The sequence below is a fragment of the Zea mays genome, chromosome 10, assembly GCF_902167145.1.
Source record: "Zea mays cultivar B73 chromosome 10, Zm-B73-REFERENCE-NAM-5.0, whole genome shotgun sequence".
Lineage (NCBI taxonomy): Eukaryota > Viridiplantae > Streptophyta > Magnoliopsida > Poales > Poaceae > Zea > Zea mays.
In genome coordinates, this window is record NC_050105.1 from 137,042,335 (window position 1) to 137,062,340 (window position 20,006).

Genomic DNA, 20,006 nt, shown 5'->3' on the forward strand with positions numbered 1-20,006 from the left:
CCCCAGGGCTTCCAGCATCGCATCGCCAACGATGTCAGGGTGAGGCCGCCACCCGCTTCCAGTGGAGTCGGCCAGAACCTGGCTGCAGCAGCAATGCTTCTCCACGCGATGCCGGAGCCATCAACCACCGAGGAGCGGCGAATCCAGGGAGAGCTCAAGAATCTCCTAGAGGGCGCCGCGGTCCGACAGGCCGAAAGCTCCGCCTCCCGAAGGCAGGGGTACCCCTCGGAACATCGCGCCGCGACTTCCCGATTCATGCGGGAAGCCTCGGTCCACACCGGGCGCACGCGCAACACAGCGCCTGCGGCCCTGGGTCGCCTCGGCAGCGAGTACCATCACCGCGACCGTCGAGCCCACCTCGACGAGAGGGTGCGCCGAGGCTACCACCCCAGGCGTGGGGGACGCTACGACAGCGGGGAGGATCGGAGTCCCTCGCCCGAACCACCCGGTCCGCAGGCTTTCAACCGTGCTATACGACGGGCGCCGTTCCTGACCCGGTTCCGACCCTCGAATACTATAACAAAGTACTCAGGGGAGACGAGACAGGAACTGTGGCTCGCGGACTACCGGCTGGCCTGCCAACTAGGTGGAACGGACGATGACAACCTCATCATCCGCAACCTCCCCCTGTTCCTCTCCGACACTGCTCGCGCCTGGTTGGAGCACCTACCTCCGGGGCAGATCTCCAACTGGGACGACCTGGTCCAAGCCTTCGCCGGTAATTTCCAGGGCACGTACGTGCGCCCTGGAAACTCCTGGGACCTCCGAAGCTGCCGACAGCATCCGGGAGAGTCTCTCCGGGACTACATCCGGCGATTCTCGAAGCAGCGCACCGAGCTGCCCAACATCACCGATTCAGATGTCATCGGCGCGTTCCTCGCCGGCACCACTTGTCGCGACCTGGTGAGCAAGCTGGGTCGCAAGACCCCCACCAGGGCGAGCGAGCTGATGGACATCGCCACCAAGTTTGCCTCCGGCCAGGAGGCGGTTGAGGCTATCTTCCGGAAGGACAAGCAGCCCCAGGGCCGCCCACCGGAAGATGCCCCCGAGGCGTCAACTCAGCGCGGCGCCAAGAAGAAAGGCAAGAAGAAGTCGCAAGCGAAACGCGACGCCGCCGACGCGGACCTTGTCGCCACCACCGAGTACAAGAACCCTCGGAAACCCCCCGGAGGTGCCAACCTCTTCGACAAGATGCTCAACGAGCCGTGCCCCTATCATCAGGGGCCCGTCAAGCACACCCTTGAGGAGTGCGCCATGCTTCGGCGCCACTTCCACAGGGCCGGGCCACCCACGGAGGGTGGCAGGGCTCGCAACGACGACAAGAAGGAAGATCACCAGGCAGGAGAGTTCCCCGAGGTCCGCGACTGCTTCATGATCTACGGTGGGCAAGCGGCGAACGCCTCAGCTCGGCACCGCAAGCAAGAGCGTCGGGAAGTCTGCTCGGTGAAGGTGGCGGCGCCAGTCTACCAAGACTGGTCCGACAAGCCCATCACCTTCGACCAAGCCGACCACCCCGACCACGTGCCGAGTCCGGGGAAATACCCGCTCGTCGTCGACCCCGTCATCGGCGACGTCAGGCTCACCAAGGTCCTCATGGACGGAGGCAACAGCCTCAACATCATCTACGTCGAGACCCTTGGGCTCCTGCGTGTTGATCTGTTCTCGGTCCGGGCAGGCGCTGCGCCTTTCCACGAGATCATCCCCGGGAAGCGCGTCCAGCCCCTCGGACAACTCAACCTTCCCGTCTGCTTCGGAACACCCTCCAACTTCCGAAGGGAGACCCTCACGTTCGAGGTGGTCGGGTTCCGAGGAACCTACCACGCAGTATTGGGGAGGCCATGCTACGCGAAGTTCATGGTCGTCCCCAACTACACCTACCTCAAGCTCAAGATGTCGGGCCCCAACGGGGTCATCACCGTCGGCCCCACGTACCGACACGCGTTCGAATGCGACGTGGAGTGCGTGGAGTACGCCGAGGCCCTCGCCGAATCCGAGGCCCTCATCGCCGACCTAGAGAGCATCACTAAGGAGGTGCCAGACGTGAAGCGCCACACCGGCAACTTCGAGCCAGCGGAGACGGTTAAGTCCGTCCCCCTCGACCCCAGCAGCGACGCCTCCAAGCAGATCCGGATCGGCTCCGAGCTCGGTCCCAAATAGGAAGCAATGCTCGTCGACTTTCTCCGCGCGGACGTCGACGTTTTCGCGTGGAGTCCCTCGGACATGCCCGGCATACCGAGGGATGTCGCCGAGCACTCGCTGGATATCCGAGCTGGAGCCCGACCCGTGAAGCAGCCTCTGCGCCGATTCGACGAAGAAAAGCGCAGAGCCATAGGCGAGGAGATCCACAAGCTAATGGCGGCAGAGTTCATCAAAGAGGTATTCCATCCTGAATGGCTTGCCAACCCTGTGCTTGTGAGAAAGAAAGGAGGGAAATGGCGGATGTGTATAGACTACACTGGTCTAAACAAAGCATGTCCGAAGGTTCCCTACCCTCTGCCTCACATCGACCAAATCGTGGATTCCACTGCTGGGTGCGAAACCCTGTCTTTCCTCGATGCCTACTCAGGGTATCACCAAATCAGGATGAAAGAGTCCGACCAGCTCGCGACTTCTTTCATCACACCCTTCGACATGTACTGCTATGTCATCATGCCGTTCGGCTTGAGGAATGCGGGTGCGATGTACCAGCGGTGCATGAACCATGTGTTCGGTGAACACATTGGCCGGACGGTCGAGGCCTACATCGATGACATCGTAGTCAAGACGAGGAAAGCCTCCGACCTCCTTTCCGACCTTGAAGTGACATTCCGATGTCTCAAGGCGAAAGGCGTGAAGCTTAATCCCGAGAAGTGTGTCTTTGGGGTTCCCCGAGGCATGCTCTTGGGGTTCATCGTCTCCGAGCGGGGCATCGAGGCCAACCCAGAGAAGATCGCGACCATCACCAGCATGGGGCCCATCAAGGACTTGAAAGGCGTATAGAGAGTCATGGGATGCCTTGCGGCTCTGAGCCGCTTCATCTCGCGCCTCGGTGAAAGAGGCCTGCCTCTGTACCGCCTCTTAAGGAAGGCCGAGTGCTTCACTTGGACCCCTGAGGCCGAGGAAGCCCTCGGGAACCTGAAGGCGCTCCTCACGAACGCGCCCATCTTGGTGCCCCCCGCTGCTGGAGAAGCCCCCTTGATCTACGTCGCCGCGACCACTCAGGTGGTTAGCGTCGCGATTGTGGTTGAGAGACGAGAAGAGGGGCATGCATTGCCGAGGCCTGCATCAACCCTCCGTCAAGACCGACTACACGCCCGAGCCCGAGAAGGCCTCGGTCGAGCCTGAGGCACCCTCGGGTCAGTCCGAGGTACCCTCGGCTCAGCCCGAGGCACCCTCGGCTCAGTCCAAGGTACCCTCGGCTCAGCCCGAGGTACCCTCGGCCCAGCCCGAGGCACCCTCGGTTCGATCCGAGGTACCCTCGGCCCCCGAAGGTGAGGCACTGCGCATCGAGGAGGAGCGAAGCGAGGTCACGCCTAATCGAAACTGGCAGACCCCGTACCTGCAATATCTCCACCGAGGAGAGCTACCCCTCGACCGAGCCGAAGCTCGACGGTTGGCGCGGTGTGCCAAGTCGTTTGTCTTGTTGGGAGATGGGAAGCATCTCTACCACCGCAGCCGGAAACGCCTTCCGACAAGGTTTCTACTGGCCGACGGCGGTGGCCGACGCCGCTAGAATTGTCCACACCTGCGAAGGGTGTCAGTTTTACGCAAGGCAGACCCACCCCTTGCAGAAGGCACCCGGGGGCTACACGCACCCCTGGGAAGGGCCGTTCATCATCGCCAAAGTTTTGAAGCCCGGAACGAACAAGCTGGCCGACAGTCAAGGCGAGGTCTACACCAACACTTGGAGCATCCAACAGCTACGTTGCTTCTACCCTAAAGATGTTTCCAAGATTTTCGTATACCTCGTTCCCACGCAAAATTTGGTCATCAAGGAAGGGTCAGCCTTGCCTCGGCAAAGCCCGACCCTCCCTCGGGGGCTAGAAGGGGGAACCCCCTCTGCGTCAAAATTTTCAATCAAAAAGGCTTCTGCGTTCCCCGGCTATGTCGGAAGCAGGACCCCAAGAAGCGAACGCGGGTGCATGTAAGTGGCAAGGCTGACTGAGCCGAGGGACTCCTACGCCTCTGGGTTACGGATACCTCACTCGTCACCCACCACGAAAAATGACTCCTACTTGGGCAAGCCACCCTGCTACTGACGAGCGGGGCCGGACACGCAAAATGAAAGGAAAAGGGGCACGACTTTATGCTACGATAATAAAGTGTTCGGGCCTCAGCGGCCGCAAAAGACACACGTGCATTCAAAGGAAACTGCTCCAACAGAGTTAGACGTCGCCCGGGGAAGGAGCCGCGCCTTCGGCTTCGTCCCCGCCTTCGGCAAAGTCCACCCCGGCTTCGGACGATGGCGCAGGCGGGAGGATCTCTGCCTCGAAGGTGGTCGCCAGCACTGCGCTCGGGCCCGCGGTGGCCGCGTCGAGCCTCTGGACTTCAGCCAGGGCGGCTTCATCTTTGTCAGGAAGGCAATACCCCTCGCTGACCCGCTCCAGATCCACGACGTAGTGGGAAGCAAGCACGGCGAAGGCCCGCCTGACGCCGTGGTGTAGCGCCTCGCGGAGTCTACCGCGCACGTGATCACCCAAGGCCTGCAGGCAACTTTGAGGGGAGCTTCCTGAGGGGACGTCGCCGAAGCCAAAGACCCGGCAGAAGTCCGAGATGGCCTCGGACATGGCCGCGTGGTCGGCCTCCCTCTGCTCGGCCGCCCCGGCAAGCGCCCTGGTGGATTCATCAAGGGCAGACTCGAGCTCTGCGAACAGCCAGAGCGCAAGGCCTCAAACACAAGCGGAGGAAACAAGCTAAAACGAAAACCGAAAACAGCCAAGACATACCTCCGGCTTAGGCACGCTGCTCCGAGGCTGCGGACTGGGCTACGGCTAGGTCTGCTGCAAGGGCTCCAGCCCGGCTTTCGGCCTCGGCAGCCCGGCCCCGAGATTGGTCTCGCTCATCGGCGACATGGTCGAACTCCGACTGCCGTCGTCGCACCTCTACGCGTGCCGCTGTCGCCTCTGCGCGTGCCGCTGCCGCCTCTACTCTCAAATCGGCGCAGAGCAACCGAAGGTCCGCCACCTCGGCGCCCTACTGGGAGAGGCGCGCAGTAGCCCCGGCGAGCGAGGTCCTCAGGGATCGCAGCGAGCCCCAGATATCGACCTCATGGCGGATGAACGACGATTTGGCGGCGCTTAGATCCGTCAGATCCTAAGGGAAGGAAGCGGGGCGTCACAAAATACGCCTTGCTCACAAAGAAGGTATGCCTGGAATCATTACCTGGAGGATCTTGGGGACGTCCCTGCAAAAGACCTCCAAGGATGACCGGAGCGACCCCACCATTGCTTCGGCACATTCGCGGAGCTCGTCCCAAGACTGCTCCTCCCGCTCATCGTCAAGAACGAATAAGGGATCCGAAGCCTCATGGGTCCGGAACCGGAGCAACTAGCGCCGCCTCTCGGAGCTCCACCGCGCAGGGACAAGGCTGCCGCTCGGCGGGACGGGTCGCGTCTCCACGCCCCCCTCCTCCGAGGCACCGAGCGCCGACGCCTCAGCCATCTCAGCGTCGGCAACGACAGGTCGCTCCCCGACTGGGACGGCAGCGGCTTCAACAGCAGCTGGCGCCAGCACCGGCGGCATGTCCGGTGGGCCCGAGGCCACGACCGTGCCAGCCGCCTCCCCCAGCGCGTCGGCCGCCTCGGCAGAAGAGCTAGCCTCGGGAACTCGCTCCACGATGACTGGTGCCGCCTGAGCCCCTCGCTGTGGAGCGCCTTGCGAGAAGGTCAGCTGAACGATGAGGCCCGGCGCGGCGCCGGCTACGGAAGTCGACGCCGTCTTAAGGGCTTTCCAGGGAGCCAGATCAGTCAGGCCATGGCTTCGCTTGCTGAGGAGGAAAGGAAAGTCGCGGTCAGGACATACGAATGAGGAGCCAGGACGAAGACGTTCCAAAGTACTCACCCGCTCCAGGCCATGATCAACCGCGCCTGAGGAGAGGTCTCTCGGATCTCGACCCCCGAAGGTACCGCCGAGGTCCGCCTCGCCGCCAGCTTCGGTACCGTCCTCGCCTTGGGCACCTTGGACGCCCGGAAGACGGACTGCCCAACTGCTACCATGGCGACCTGAGGGTCGCCCTCCTGCGCTGCCGGCGTGGGCGACGGCTCTTGGGGAACAGACGCCTCGGCCTGACTCCCCGGGGTCACCTCAACTTCCCCGGCCGAGGGGTCAAGTACCCCCTCGGTCTGCCCCTGCTCTTCGGGCCGGGACCTCGGCGTCTCGACTCCGGGAACTGATGGCGCCAGCCCGCTCGGGGGCTGGCTTGACGACTCCTGGCCTAGCCTCAAACCCGGGCTGAGGCCGAGGCGGGCAGCCATGTCGTCATCCTCGTCATCGTCTTCATCATCGTCGTCGTCGTCAGGCGTTTCCGGCGACGGCTCCCTCGGGAGTCCATCCCTCTCCTGCCGACGATGGAGCTTTTCCAAGGCGTCTCGGGCCCGCATCCGCTCACGGACCCGAGCCTTTTCTGCGTCTTTATTCTTCTTCTCCTCCGCGGCAACCCGCCGCGCTGCTCGGTCCACCGCGTCCTCCGGGACCCGTGGCCGGGAAGGCTTGTGCCACCCTACCTCCTGGAGACAGATGAAAAGTCTCGACCGTAAGGACCAAGGGCAATCCGACGCAGGGAGAAAGAAGGAACGGACACTCACCAGGGTCACACACCCGTGGTCGGGGTGCATCAAGGGCTGAGAGAAGGCGCTGGCGTCCGGTTTTCCCAACGCGAAGGCCACCCGCCCGTGGAGAACGTCGATGGGAAGGGGATCCGAGGACATCTGCGAGCCCTCCAAGTCAGCCTCCCGCGTCATCTCCCAAAGCGGCAACCGCCGCTCCGCCAAGGGAAGCACCCTCCGGCGGTGAATGGCCGCAATCACTCCCGCGGCGGTGAGCCCTCCTTTCCGCAACGCCTCCAGGGCCTTGAGAAGGGGCTCGAGGTTCTTCTGTCTTTCGTGCGGGGTCCCGTAGCGCCAAGCATCGGCGGCAACGGTGACCACTCGCTGAGAAAACGGCGGGAGCATCTCGCCGTCATTCCGGAGGTAGAACCACCGGCGCTGCCACCCTTTATTCGAGGACGCAAGGACGGCGGGAATATACTGCGATGCCCGCGACTGCCTCAGCTGGAGGATGCAGCCGCCGGCCCGCACTGCCGCGCGGACCCTTCTCTCCCCTGTTGGCAAAGCAAAAAGCTCCACGGAAAAGAGATGAGTCCACAAGTCCCAGTGGGGGGCGATCCCCAAGTATCCTTCGCACACCACTACGAAGATGGCGGCTTGCGAGATGGATTTGGGGCTGAGGTTGTGCAACTCCACCCCATAGTTATGCAGGATCGCCCGCATGAAGCGGCTTGCCGACACACCGAATCCCCGCTCGTGGAAGGAGACGAAGCTCACGACGTACCCCGGTGGCGGGGACGGAGCGGCTCCGCTCACGGGGGGAATCCACTCCAGCTGCCTCTCATCAGAGAGAGGGCGAAGTAAACCCTCAGCAACAAGATCCTCCAGGTCATCCGCTATGACCATGGAGAAAGGCCATGGGTCGCGCGGCGAGATGATGGTCACCCGGTCGGCCATCACCGAGCAAAAGGGGTGGCAGCGGAAAGGACTGGGTGGGCGGTTTCCTTTTCTTCGGCTAAACCTCTCAGGTTGCGAAAACCTAAGGAGGAGGCGAGAAGCGGAGCAAAGAACCGTCGCCAGACCCTCCCCCGAGTATATAAAACGTTTTCGCCCGGACCCGCCGCGGGATTCAAAAACTCAAAGCGAAACGGTCGTTCCTCGAACAGCTCGCGCACGCGCAACGGTCGCCCCGCGAACCGCTCGCCCCATCGCATTAACTCCGCGGTGGGACAGGCGGCGCCTCTGGCAGGGGAAGCGAGCGACGTTTCGCCTTTGCCATAATGACCGCGTCAAAAAAGGTACGCCACGTCATTCGATTTTTGTATCCTTTTCCTTTTCCTCTTTCTCTCTTACAACAGGGACCGGGAAAGGGGGATACCCCGAAAAGGATCCTTCTCCGTGAAGGAAACAGGCTCCGAGCCTCCCTACTGATCAGAGGTTCGAAGGCTGGCCCCTCGGAGGGGTTCAACAGCCGCCTCAGAGCGCGTGGGCTCCACACCCACTACTGGTCAGAGGTTCGAAGGCCGGCCCCTCGGAAGGGTTCAACGGCCGCCTCAGGCCACTCGGGCTCCGCGCCCACTACTGATCAGGGGTTCGTAGGCTGGCCCTCGAAGGGTTCACAGCCGCCTCAGACACAGAGCGAGGGATGACCATGGGTACGTTCGATACATAACCAAGGCTCGGGCTACGCTCCCGAGGTACCCTAGGACATTTCCGAGACCAGCGGGAATGATCTTGTAACGGAATCCCATCAGAGGGAGGCATCGAGCCCTCGGACCCCGTCGACAGGGGACCGGGTCCGGCAGATCACCTGCAGGTACTTTTGGGCGCGCCTCCGGGCCTCTAGCCGACCCCTAACAAATGGGGCACGGGCGTCCACTCGGATTACCCGCCAGCAGCTCACCGGAGACACCATGTTCGGCGCCCTCCGAGGGCAACATGGCGCTTTCCCCCTCCTCCTTGCGAAAAGGCGACGCAGGGGCGTATGTAAAAAAGTCGAGTCTGTCCTTGACCGTCCTCTTGCCCTGTGCAGAGGCTCGAGGGCTGCTCTCGCAAACCCGGCTCCGGCCAAACCGTTGACAGCGTCAACATACCAGCCCGAGAACTTGGGACCCGACCGTGCACCCGGGCTATGGCCAGCTCGCATGAGGGAACAACCAGACCAGCCAAAGCATTGCACGAGGCATTAAGACCTCGGAGGAGTCAAACCACTCCTCCGAGGCCTCGGGGGATACACCCAGCGGGTGCGCTCGCGCGCACCCACCGGATCAAAATGCAACTGAGAAAGGCTGGTCCCCTTGCAAAAAAGTGCGACGAAAGCCTCCAAGCGAGTATTAACACTCCCTTCGAGGCTCGGGGGCTACTGTCGGGGACCATAATTAGGGGTACCCTCAAGGCTCCTAATTCTCAGCTGGTAACCCCCATCAGCACAAAGCTGCAAAGGCCTGATGGGTGCGACTAAGTCAAGGATCAGTCCATTCGAGGGACTCGATCACGCCTCGCCCGAGCCCAGCCTCGGGCAAGGGCAGCCGACCCCGGAGGATCTACGTCTCGCCCGAGGCCCCCCTCCAGCGACGAACATACTTCCGGCTCGCCCGAGGCCCAGTCTTCGCCAAGAAGCAACCCTGGCCAAATCGCCACACCAACCGACCAAATCGCAGGGGCATTTAATGCAAAGGTGGCCTGACACCTTGATCCTGACGCACGTCCTCCAGTCGACAGAGCCGAAGTGACCGCAGTCACTTCGCCGCTCCACTGACCAGCCTGACAGAAGGACAGCGTCGCCTGCGCCGCTTCGACTGCTGTGCCACTCGACAGAGTGAGGCTGACAAGCAGCCAGGCCCGGCCTCAGGCACCATAGGAAACTCTGCTTCGCCCGACCCAGGGCTCGGACTCGGGCTCAGCCCCGGAAGACGGCGAACTCCGCTCCGCCCGACCCAGGGCTCGGACTCGGGCTCAGCCCCGGAAGACGGCGAACTCCGCTCCGCCCGACTCAGGGCTCGGACTCGGGCTCAGCCCCGGAAGACGGCGAACTCCGCTCCGCCCGACTCAGGGCTCGGACTCGGGCTCAGCCCTGGAAGATGGCGAACTCCGCTCCGCCCGACCCAGGGCTCGGACTCGGGCTCAGCCCCGGAAGACGACGAACTCTGTTTCACCCGACCCCAGGGCTCGGACTCAGCCCTGGCCTCAGCCGACGGTCTCCGCCTCGCCCGACCCAGGGGCTCGGACTCGACCTCGGCCTCGGAAGACAGACTCGACCTCGACCTCGGAGGAGCCTCCACATCGCCCAACCTAGGGCACGGACCGACCACGTCAACAGGAGGCGCCATCATTACCCTACCCCAAGCTGACTCAGGCTACGGGGAACAAGACCGGCGTCCCATCTGGCTCGCTCCGCCAGACTAGTAATGATGGCGCCCCGCACGCTCTATGACGACGGTGGCTCTCAGCCCCCTTACGGAAGCAAGAGGACGTCAGCAAGGACTCGACAGCCCCGACAATTGTCCTTCCGCCAGTCTCCAGCGCTCCTCCGACGGCCACGACACCACATGAACCGGGTGCCAAAACCTCTCCGGCTGCCACGGTGGCATGTACTTAGGGCGCTAGCTCTCCTCCGCTAGACACGTTAGCACTTTGCTACACCCCCATTGTACACCTGGATCCTCTCCTTGCGCCTATAAAAGGAAGGACCAGGGCCCTCTTACAGAGGGTTGGCCGCGCGGGGAAGATGACGGGACAGGCGCTCACGTGAGGTCGCTCGCTCCCCCTCCCGCGTGGACGCTTGTAACCCCCTACTGCAAGCGCACCCGACCTAGGCGCGGGATAAACACGAAGGCCGCGGGATTTCCACCTCTCACGCCCGTCTCCTTCCCCCCTTCGCGCTCCGTCTCGCGCCAACCCATCTGGGCTGGGGCACGCGGCGACATTTCACTCGTCGGTCCAGGGACCCCCCGGTCTCGAAACGCCGACAGAAATAGGCTTAAACCTTTTCCTAAATGATTTTGGTGGTTGAATTGCCAAACACAAATAATTGGACTAACTAGTTTGCTCTAGATTATAAGTTTTACAGGTGCATAAGTTCATCTACAACTACTCTAAATCGACTGTCCGGAATACCGTAGATTATTCCGGAGAGGAGAAGCTTTTTGGAAAAACAGACTAAGTGCGGACCATCCGGGCCCTTGCGGCGGACCATCCGCGACACCAGGATGACCCTCGGACAGAACCAATGCAAAAACTCAAGTCTACACTACGAACCGTCCGGAGGGAAAGCAAGCACCGTCCGAGACCACGCTCGGACCGTCCGGCCTCAGACGCGGACCATCCGGTTGGTGAGGAACCGAAAAACCCGAAGGTGACGGGTTCGGTAAAATGAATTATAGCGTCCTCGCGGACCGTCCGGGGTGCACGACCGGACCGTCCGCGACTGCCTTTATCTGACATCTGACGACGCATTTAATGCATTATAGCCATTGATATAGCCGTTACTGCTGACCGTGTCGATTTCAGCCGTTGATGTACAGGGGCGAACCGTCCGGACCAGGGGCGCGGACCGTCCGCGGTCGGCAGAATTGGAGCAACGGCTAGGAAGTGGTTGATGGCTATAAATACAACCCCAACCACCTCCATTCACAACACCCAAGCATTCCAACCTTCAACATTCAATACAAGAGCTAGCAATCCATTCCAAGACACAATCAAAGCCTCCAATCTCTCCAAGTTCCACAATTGAGACAAGTGATCATTAGTGATTAGTGACTTGAGAGAGAGAGTGATCCGTGTGTTATTTGTCGCTCTTGTCGCTTGATGTTTGCAATCGTGCTTTCTTCTTCCCCATTCTTATTCTAAAGTCACTTGTAATCAAAGCAAGAGACACTAAGTTTGTAGTGGTCCTTGTGGGGTCTAAGTGACCCATTTGATTAAGGAGAAAGCTCACTCGGTCTAAGTGACCGTTTAAGAGAGGGAAAGGGTTGAAAGAGACCCGGTCTTTGTGACCATCTCAACGGGAAGTAGGTTTGCAAGAACCGAACCTCGGTAAAACAAATCACCGTGTCACACTCTTCATTTGCTTGTGATTTGTTTTCACCCTCACTTTCGGACTCGCTTTTATTTCTGACGCTAACCTGGCTTGTATTTGTGCTTAAAGTTTATAAATTTTAGATTTGCCTATTCACCCCCCTCTAGACGACTTTCAAGAAGAGTGTGTTATAAATTGTACGTTAGAAAAGTAGCATGTAAATCTATAGAATCAATTTCTATCTCCCACCTCATCAATTTTATGGACGATATATTTTAGAATTTACTGCATAAATTACTCCACTAGGTGATACCTAATTCCATCCCCTCCATTTACCATGACATTTTTCAAACAAATTTAAGTTTTTCAAGTGGACAAAATACTTTGTGAGCTTGTGTTTGTGTGTAGGGGTACAGTCCCTCACATTTATATTTAATTTACATACTACTAAACTAAACAGTATAGTTAATCTGTGGATTTAATTAACCTTTGCATTCAATGCTGAGTCCCATCAAGGGAACGATGCATAGATCTAACAATGCTATTATTTTGCAGGTCACTTTTTGATTGACAAAAAGAAACATAATTGTTATTCCTATGCTAATCTTCAAATTACATTTCCAAAAGAAATTTTAAACATTATAGTCCATTTGCGGTTCAGTTTGATTTTTCTAGGTGTAGGTTAGGCTGGTTAGCTGAGCAAACAAGGGAGGAAGTTGACGGCTCGTGGCCACTGTGGCACACAATCGCTGTGCTCGCCGGATAAAAAATAGACGAATAAACAAATCAGCCAAAAAAAACTGGATGAGAAATAAATCTGGACGGATAAACCAGCGACATAAACGAAAAATCTGGACAACAAAAAACAAATCATTGATAAAGACAAAAAATATTAAACGCCCACCGTGGGGCTCGAACCCACGACCACAAGGTTAAGAGCCTTGCGCTCTACCAACTGAGCTAGACGGGCTTTGTGTATAGAATTGAGCTCGGCGCCAAGATCTATGGCGCTGAGCTCGGTGCCACGTCAGCGCCACGACGTCCGTTTGTGCCAGCGCAACACGTACCATAGCTTATGACGCCGAGCAAAAGGTCCAAAAATGACATTAAAATTTTCTAGGGTCCGAACGTGATTTTTTTTTCGAGGAAGGGCCAAAATACAAAAAGGTCGTCGGGACTCGTGAGGGCGTTCACGTGAGAGACGCTTCATATAGTGGTTTGGGCCTACCGGCCTATGAGCTTACTTTCGACGAACTGACGCATATCTCACGGGCCAAATCGTTATGTGTATACTTCAGTCCTGTGCGGGGTGGGTTGGCGGTCTAGATGGCCCAAATTGGGTCATGTCCAAAGCAACGCACGCGGCTGCCTCACTTTGCATAGGACGCATCCGCCAGACCGCCACTTTCTTCCGCATTTCCTCAAACAATTCGCGCGCCGCCGCCGCCGCTCTCCGGCGTCTGCTACTCGGCTCCGTGCCCCCACCAGGCAGCAGGCCACCACCCCAATCCCTCTCTTCCTTCAGAGATGCAGAAGGTGCGGCTCAAATGGGTGAAGAACCGGGGCCTGGATCACCTGATCGAGCGCACCACCTCAATCCGCGCGTCCTGCCTGCTGCTCGACCACCTCTCGCGCCTCCCTGGTACCTCCCCCGTGCCGGCGCGCTCCCTCGCACGCCTCCAAAAGCCGCTTGGCCTGACGGTGCCTGTGCTTCGCTTCCTTCGCCGCCATCCCACGCTCTTCTCCGAGCAACCGCACCCTCGGTTCCCCACGCTGCTCTCCTTTTCCCTCACGGCTGCGTCACACACCCTCCTGTCCCGCCTTGCCGATGCCTATGCGCACGACGCGCACCTCCGCCTCGCGCGCCTCCTCCTCCTCACCCGCTCCAGGTCGCTCCCGCTCGCCTCCGTGCTCCCGCTCCGCTTCGACCTCGGACTGCCGTTCAACTTCGCCGCCGCGTTCCCGGCCTCCCACCCCGGTGTCTTCGCCGTCGCCAACAACCGCATCTCCCTACGGTCCACCTCCGGCCTCCCCGAGGACATCGCCGTCTCCTCTCTCCAACGCCGCCACGCCGCGGCCATCGACTCCGCGACCTACCGCGCGCTGTCCCGGCCGCCGTCCTCGTCGAGCGCCCCGCTCGCGTTCCCGATGCGATTCCCGCGGGGGTACGGCGGGATGAAGAAGGTCAAGGCCTGGATGGATGAGTTCCACCGCCTTCCCTACATCTCGCCGTACGACGACGCGTCAGGGATCGACCCTGAGAGCGACATTTACGAGAAGAGGAACATCGGCTTGCTACATGAGCTACTTGGGCTAACGGTGCACAAGATGGTGCGGAGGAACGCCATCCGGCTTCTTCGGGAAGAGCTGGGCCTGCCACACAAGTTCACTAGGCTGTTCACGCGGTACCCTGGAGTGTTCTACCTGTCGTTGAAGTGCAAGACAACGACTGTGGTGCTTCGTGAGGGGTACGAGAGAGGTAAGCTCGTGGAGCAGCATCCCCTGGCTGCTGTGAGGGACAAGGTGCATTATGTGATGCGCACTGGAGTGCTGTACCGTGGAAAAGGTTTGTCCAAGCTTGTTCTGGATGAGGATGTCACTGAGGAAGAGGGTGCACTGAATGGGGAGGAATTTGAAGGGGAGGGAATGGATGGGGATGCTGATGTCGAGTGCTTCAGAATGGAGATTGTGGATGACGATGGGTCTGCTGATGATGTGGATGATGAAGGTTATAGTGATGGTTGACATGGACTGATGACTCTTGCCTTCTTGATTTATGTTTTGCATTTGTGGCTTCAGTCGTGAATTACAGTGACTGTTTTTTATTCAACTTATTAGTGGCTTCAATTGAGAAGTTCAGCAAGTTATTGTAGATTACTGTGAGTATCATGCTCTGCTAATACTTTGATATATGCTGCATTCATATGCTTAAGAAGCAGCAAACTAAACTTTATATGTGATTATTGGTTGGAGAGCTAGAGCATATGTTTATGGTTCCGTATATAGCATGGAGGCCCAATACCTGTATGTATCATTTTTTTGAACTTCCAGGTACACAAAATAGAATGGGAAATATGTCAGCCTTTTTTATTAGCTAAAGTGCAGTCTCTTCGTATAATAAGGTAAATTTTGTTTCCAATTGCCATGCTACCATTCTAGAGATTGCATTTGTTTCATAAGTTTATGCTTTATGGGATTTGATCATATTCTATAGGATAAAAACCTCTAATTTTTATAGATGACTCTTAGCTGCCACCTAGTGTTTGTGTTACCTTCACCTTTAATCATTTATTGAGGTGTTCATCCAGAAATAGCTGAAGCCAATTTGATATAAGGAATTACAAATCTCACCTCTATCATCAAAAGAATCTCATACCACTATACCTCTGGCTTATGTGTTGGAGCTTTTGGGAGATACTTAACCTTCATTAGAAAGACACGTTGTATCTAGGTAAATAGTAGTTTTCATGCTATTTTTCTAGCGTGGCCCCTGTTTATCTAAAGATGCCACCACAGCTTGTTCACTCCAGTGTTAAATCGCACTATAGTGTTGTTGGCACAACTAACATTGCCCAAAAGTCAAGTCAAGCACACATTTTGATGTTAGATGTTCTCTCCAAGGTGACAAATTGGTTGATGAAAAGTAATGCCATGGCCTTTTTGACATATTGATTCAATTGGACCCAATCAACCTAATCCAGTTGTATGTAAATTCAGACGTCTCGTTTTCGAATTCATACTGGTGCGGACTCGGAGCAGATGAACTGATGAAGTACCGGGTTGGACGAAAGCCCTTCATATTTTTAGTGTAAAAAGGTATATAATATATATAACTATATAACAGAATTACTTCTTATTTGAACCACGGTGCACAGGTGGTGATTGGTGTTCTCCTGATTATTAGCTGGTGCGCCAGGATTTTAAACAGCAGCTAGTTTTCTCAAAGATCCTTCTCTTTGAAGTTTTTGTTGTTTGTGCTACTAGTCTCCTAAGAATGGCTAAGATGACAGGTTATGCGGTTTGCATACAGTATTATTCTTTCTTTTGCTCATATTTACTTAAATGCAGGCCAACTATGTTGTGGGATTCATTTCCTAAGGAATTGCAGATTACTATCATGGTAGAAGTAGCCGCACGCACCATCTTTGAGTTATTGGTTTTGCATTTAGCTAGTGATATTAAATTCATGATAGGTGCCACCTACATTCCAAGAAGAAAACAATGACTAGTAGCCTCTCCATGTATTTCATTTTCTTTTTAGAGTTATATTGGTCCCTGAGACCCGTGTGTAACGTGTTCTAGATTTGTTTCGCGCGCTGCTTGCATTACTTCATTACTGACTCTTGGTATTGTAATCTCCAACACACTAAACACCATGCTTTTTGTGCTCTTTAGAGCATCTCCAACGTGTCCTATAAAAATGCTCTATAATAGCTCTATAATTTTAAATGGGTATATTTTATAAGATTTAGGGCACCAATAAAATATTCTGCTCCAACAGTAAAGCCCAAATCTAGATTATATGGCAGCCCACTATGGTGTAGTATATTTGAGGCACTTGAGTGGGTGTTCTATAATTTTTTGACCAAATTTTATAAAATGAGGCACTGTTAAAGTAGCTTTTCCCTATATTTCAATTCGATGCACCAATTTGAGGCATTGTTGGAGATGCTCTTATAAAACTGAAATCACACTTCACAAAAAATGGGCATATTCTGCAGAAAGCTCAGCTAGCCTAGTAAAAATCAGATAAACAAGTCATTCACTAACAGAGGATCCCAAAATTTCCTTGTGTGTGTTTATGCGTGAAGATGCACGGCAGACCTAGAGGCTGCAATTCCTGCCTGCGGGCAAGATTCATGAGCAGCCATGATGAACTGTGGTGAAGCAAATAAGGCACCTTCAGGCTAAAGTTTCTCTTGGCATGTCATGGTGGTGGCGAAGGCTGAAGGGCCAACCTCTACAGCCACACGTTCCCAGTCTTTTTTAGCAGGCCCAAAGTAGCTGAGCATCATATGAGAGATGAGATGGGATGCATGCCCCCAGAAAACAAGAATTGGACCCTACCCTTTCCTGGATTCCATTCCAATGCCCAGATGGATGGAAGGGCAAGGGAAGAGGGAACATCCGGAAAAGGAGGAAGCCAATTTGCGGGTAGACATACTCTATGCCAATTTGCCACGAACTTTGTCAAAAAGAACCCCCCCCCCCCCCCCCTCCCTCCCTTCTTTGTTGCTTGAGTAGGGGTAATCCCAATGCCTCTTACTAGCTTAACTAGTGGGGACAGCTGGTATTAATCATTACATCACGCCTCCTCCCTGATGATGATCCTTGCCTTTTGCATTCAGGCTTTTTTCTAATGTTTCACAGCATGCAAGCATCATGCTGCCTAGGGCAGAGAAACATGCATGTTGGGAAAAACTAGAAGGAAATTGTGCGACTCTGAGCTGTTGTAACCAACTAGTGAAGTGACTAATAACTACACCAAAGTCCAGAATATGTTTTGTGTGGTCAGTTATAGCTCCAGAATCATTGTTTTTCTTCTTTTTATCCATGCATAAAAAGTTGTTGTTGGTGTGTGTGGGTGGGGTAGCAAATTCCCCCGACAAGAGAAAAATTTGCTATTTTAGCCCTTCTAACGTGGGCTCTCTGCTATTATGTGACCCTCTGTCTATGACTTGTGGGACCATTTGTGTCTATGATTTGTGGGTTTAGTGGTAAAATAGAGAAATTCACAACTGAGAGTGATAAAATAGCAAATTCCCCACAAGCAAGACCTATACCCTGCATATCATGTGATACTGTACTATTTGGCCAAAAAAAAAAACCAACCATACTTCTCTATTTTCGCAGCTGTACCTGAACGTGCCAGTGTTTAAGCCTGCTGGCATGAACTTCGAAGGATATAGCAATCTTCAATTTGATGGATTACATTGGCAAAAAAAAAAATTCAAGCTCTGCTTTCCTGCATAGTCACATGCAAACCAGGAGGTATCATGCGTCTGGTCTGGTCATGGGCTCATGAAACTGAAGGTGCGCAGGGGGTGCATGGAAACTGCCACTTGAAGTCTGGTTGCAGAATTGGGCAGTGTGGAAGCATGACTGCATATATGAGTATGATGACTGCTAATTGGGTTGTTACTCAGGATGGCAGGATTCCAGGTTCAGTGATTCGTGTCTGGTCGTCTTGCATGTTTCATCTCCCTTCTTTTTCCCTCCCTGCTCTTGTTTTTGACTAGTCTCCGTCGGCAATGCGTCAGATCCAGTTCAAATCAGGTCACTGGTCACCCTAGAGTTAGACCTCTAAAAGCAGTGCAAACTATTTACGATTCTGCAAGTGGCTGCACACTCGGCGTCTGGAAGCAGTTCTCGTTGGCTATTTGCACAGGCGTCTGGAAGCAGTTCTCGTTGGCTCACTGACCAAAAAAAAAAATCTGCAAACTGGAGCCGACTCTTCTCTCTGCAAACAACTTGATTACGGTTTTTTCTCTCTGTCAGAAGAGTGTCTCAAATCTTATATATATCAAGGATCCAATCGCTTTGGACTTACATAAATCAACTGAAACAAAAATACAAGCCATCCAGTCATCCCGGAAAACAGGAAGGCTGCCGGCGGCGGCCAGAGAGTGAATATAAAGTCTTAGAGGCAATAAGTGGTTTCAGCTGACGAGTTATCGTGCCACTTTTGATGTACTTTATTAACCGATAATCGTCTCATAATCTTGGATTGAACTTTCGACTCTCGTGGTTGTTAATTCTATCACATTGCTCCGTCCACTGTCTGTCCATCTCAGTCGTTATCTGCTGATTCTCTCCCTCGAAAATACTTTTGTGTAATACAGCGACACATGCGCAGTTGCGCACACAGGGGTGGTGGATCAAAAGGAGACCTGGGCGTAAAACCTAATTATTGTGGTCAACAGCCAAAAACAGTCTTAAAAGCAAGACGGGCACGGTCCCATATGGGGAGGGTACGGAAGACAAAAAGGAGTAGGACAGGACGGCCTAGGATTGTAGGATGGCTAAACGGGCTACTGTGTCGCTGACACTATTAATTACGGCACTATTATGCATGATACTATTAGACACTATTAGGGCATGTACAGTGGAGAGACACCAAAACGGTTCTCCAAGCACAGGAGATAACTAAGAGACTCTATTGTACAATGGAGTGTCTATAAACGTAGTCTATTAATAAATACAGAATTAAATGTATTTGTATAGCATCAGATCGATAGAACAGACGACAAATTCGTACAGTGGGAAGTGAGACGTCTGTTGTTACTTGGTTTACGAGCCAGAGGCGTCTCTTCACGGAGAGACGGCTCTAAAATTATTTTGCAAATAACCCCCTAAAACACCTTAAGAGCCCCCACATTAAATACCACTGTACATGCCCTTAGTAATCATATTGTGTCAGCACTAGTGTCTAACTATCAGTCTAGGCACTACACTATAGTGCCTAATCGTGATATGCCGGTATTATACGACACTAGCATTTAATAGTGTCAGTACAAGCCCATATACTATTTGACTTTAAGAGCTCAAAAAATATTCAAAACATTATTGTACCATCAGAACCGTTTAGGACTTGTTCGGATAACTCTCAATTCATGTGGATTGAGTGAGATTGGGTGAGTTTAAATCCCAAGAAAGTCAAAGCTTTTCTAATTTTTTTTCCAATCTCATCCAATCCATGTATAATGAGAATAACCGAACAAAACCTTAGGTGGAAGCTTTTTAAAAGCGAATGGAACTCTGATAAAACTCTCACCGAGACTGATCTACATGGCGAGGGCAGTGAACCTAGACAAACTGGGCCTGTTTGGTTCACTACCTCAGTTGCCACACTTTGCCTAACTTTTCTGCCTAAGGTTAGTTATTCAATTCGAACGACTAACCTTAGGCAAAGTGTGGCACATTTAGCCACAAACCAAACAGGCCCTTAATATTCCTTCCAAATTATAATTTATTTTAAACTAACATACATTCTTAATTAACCTATGCATATAGTTTGTAGTATGTCTACATTTTGAAACTGGACAGGAAAAAGAAGCTTGAAAAGAATTATATTTTGAGACATATAGAGTAAAAAAATAGTAAGACAATTTCTCTTATTTCCTAATCAATCTTAAACTTGTTATGAATGTGTTCTTTTCATCTTCTGAGGAAACGGGGAAGTATACGATTTTTCATTTTAGAGCGGTAGATACATTCATACATATGAAGCCTATAAGAGTATCTCC

At 54.4% G+C, this 20,006-nt stretch overlaps 1 protein-coding gene and 1 non-coding gene across 3 annotated transcripts; one reads left to right on the top strand and one right to left on the bottom strand.

Annotated features, from left to right (window-relative positions):
* Positions 1-12,657: 12,657 nt before the first annotated feature.
* Positions 12,658-12,730, bottom strand: TRNAK-CUU (transfer RNA lysine (anticodon CUU)). The gene has a single exon. It is a non-coding gene; the product is annotated as a tRNA-Lys (tRNA).
* A 347-nt stretch (positions 12,731-13,077) lies between these two features.
* Positions 13,078-18,537, top strand: LOC100383051 (Ubiquitin carboxyl-terminal hydrolase family protein). 2 transcript variants are annotated; one of them, XM_008663945.3, is made up of 4 exons: positions 13,078-14,639; positions 14,812-14,882; positions 15,478-15,576; positions 17,614-18,537. In XM_008663945.3, the coding sequence occupies exon 1, from the start codon at positions 13,288-13,290 to the stop codon at positions 14,503-14,505; it is 1,218 nt and encodes a 405-aa protein (XP_008662167.1). In that variant the 5' UTR covers positions 13,078-13,287; the 3' UTR covers positions 14,506-14,639; positions 14,812-14,882; positions 15,478-15,576; positions 17,614-18,537. The 2 variants fall into 2 exon arrangements, with proteins under 2 accessions (XP_008662167.1, NP_001169198.1); NM_001175727.1 differs by lacking the exons at positions 14,812-14,882; positions 15,478-15,576; positions 17,614-18,537 and having other exon boundaries at positions 13,134-14,682.
* The last annotated feature ends 1,469 nt before the right edge of the window (positions 18,538-20,006 follow it).

Coding starts and splice junctions, on each gene's coding strand:
- LOC100383051 (XM_008663945.3), top strand. CDS start 13,288: ATGCAGAAGGTGCGGCTCAAATGGGTGAAGAACCGGGGCCTGGATCAC.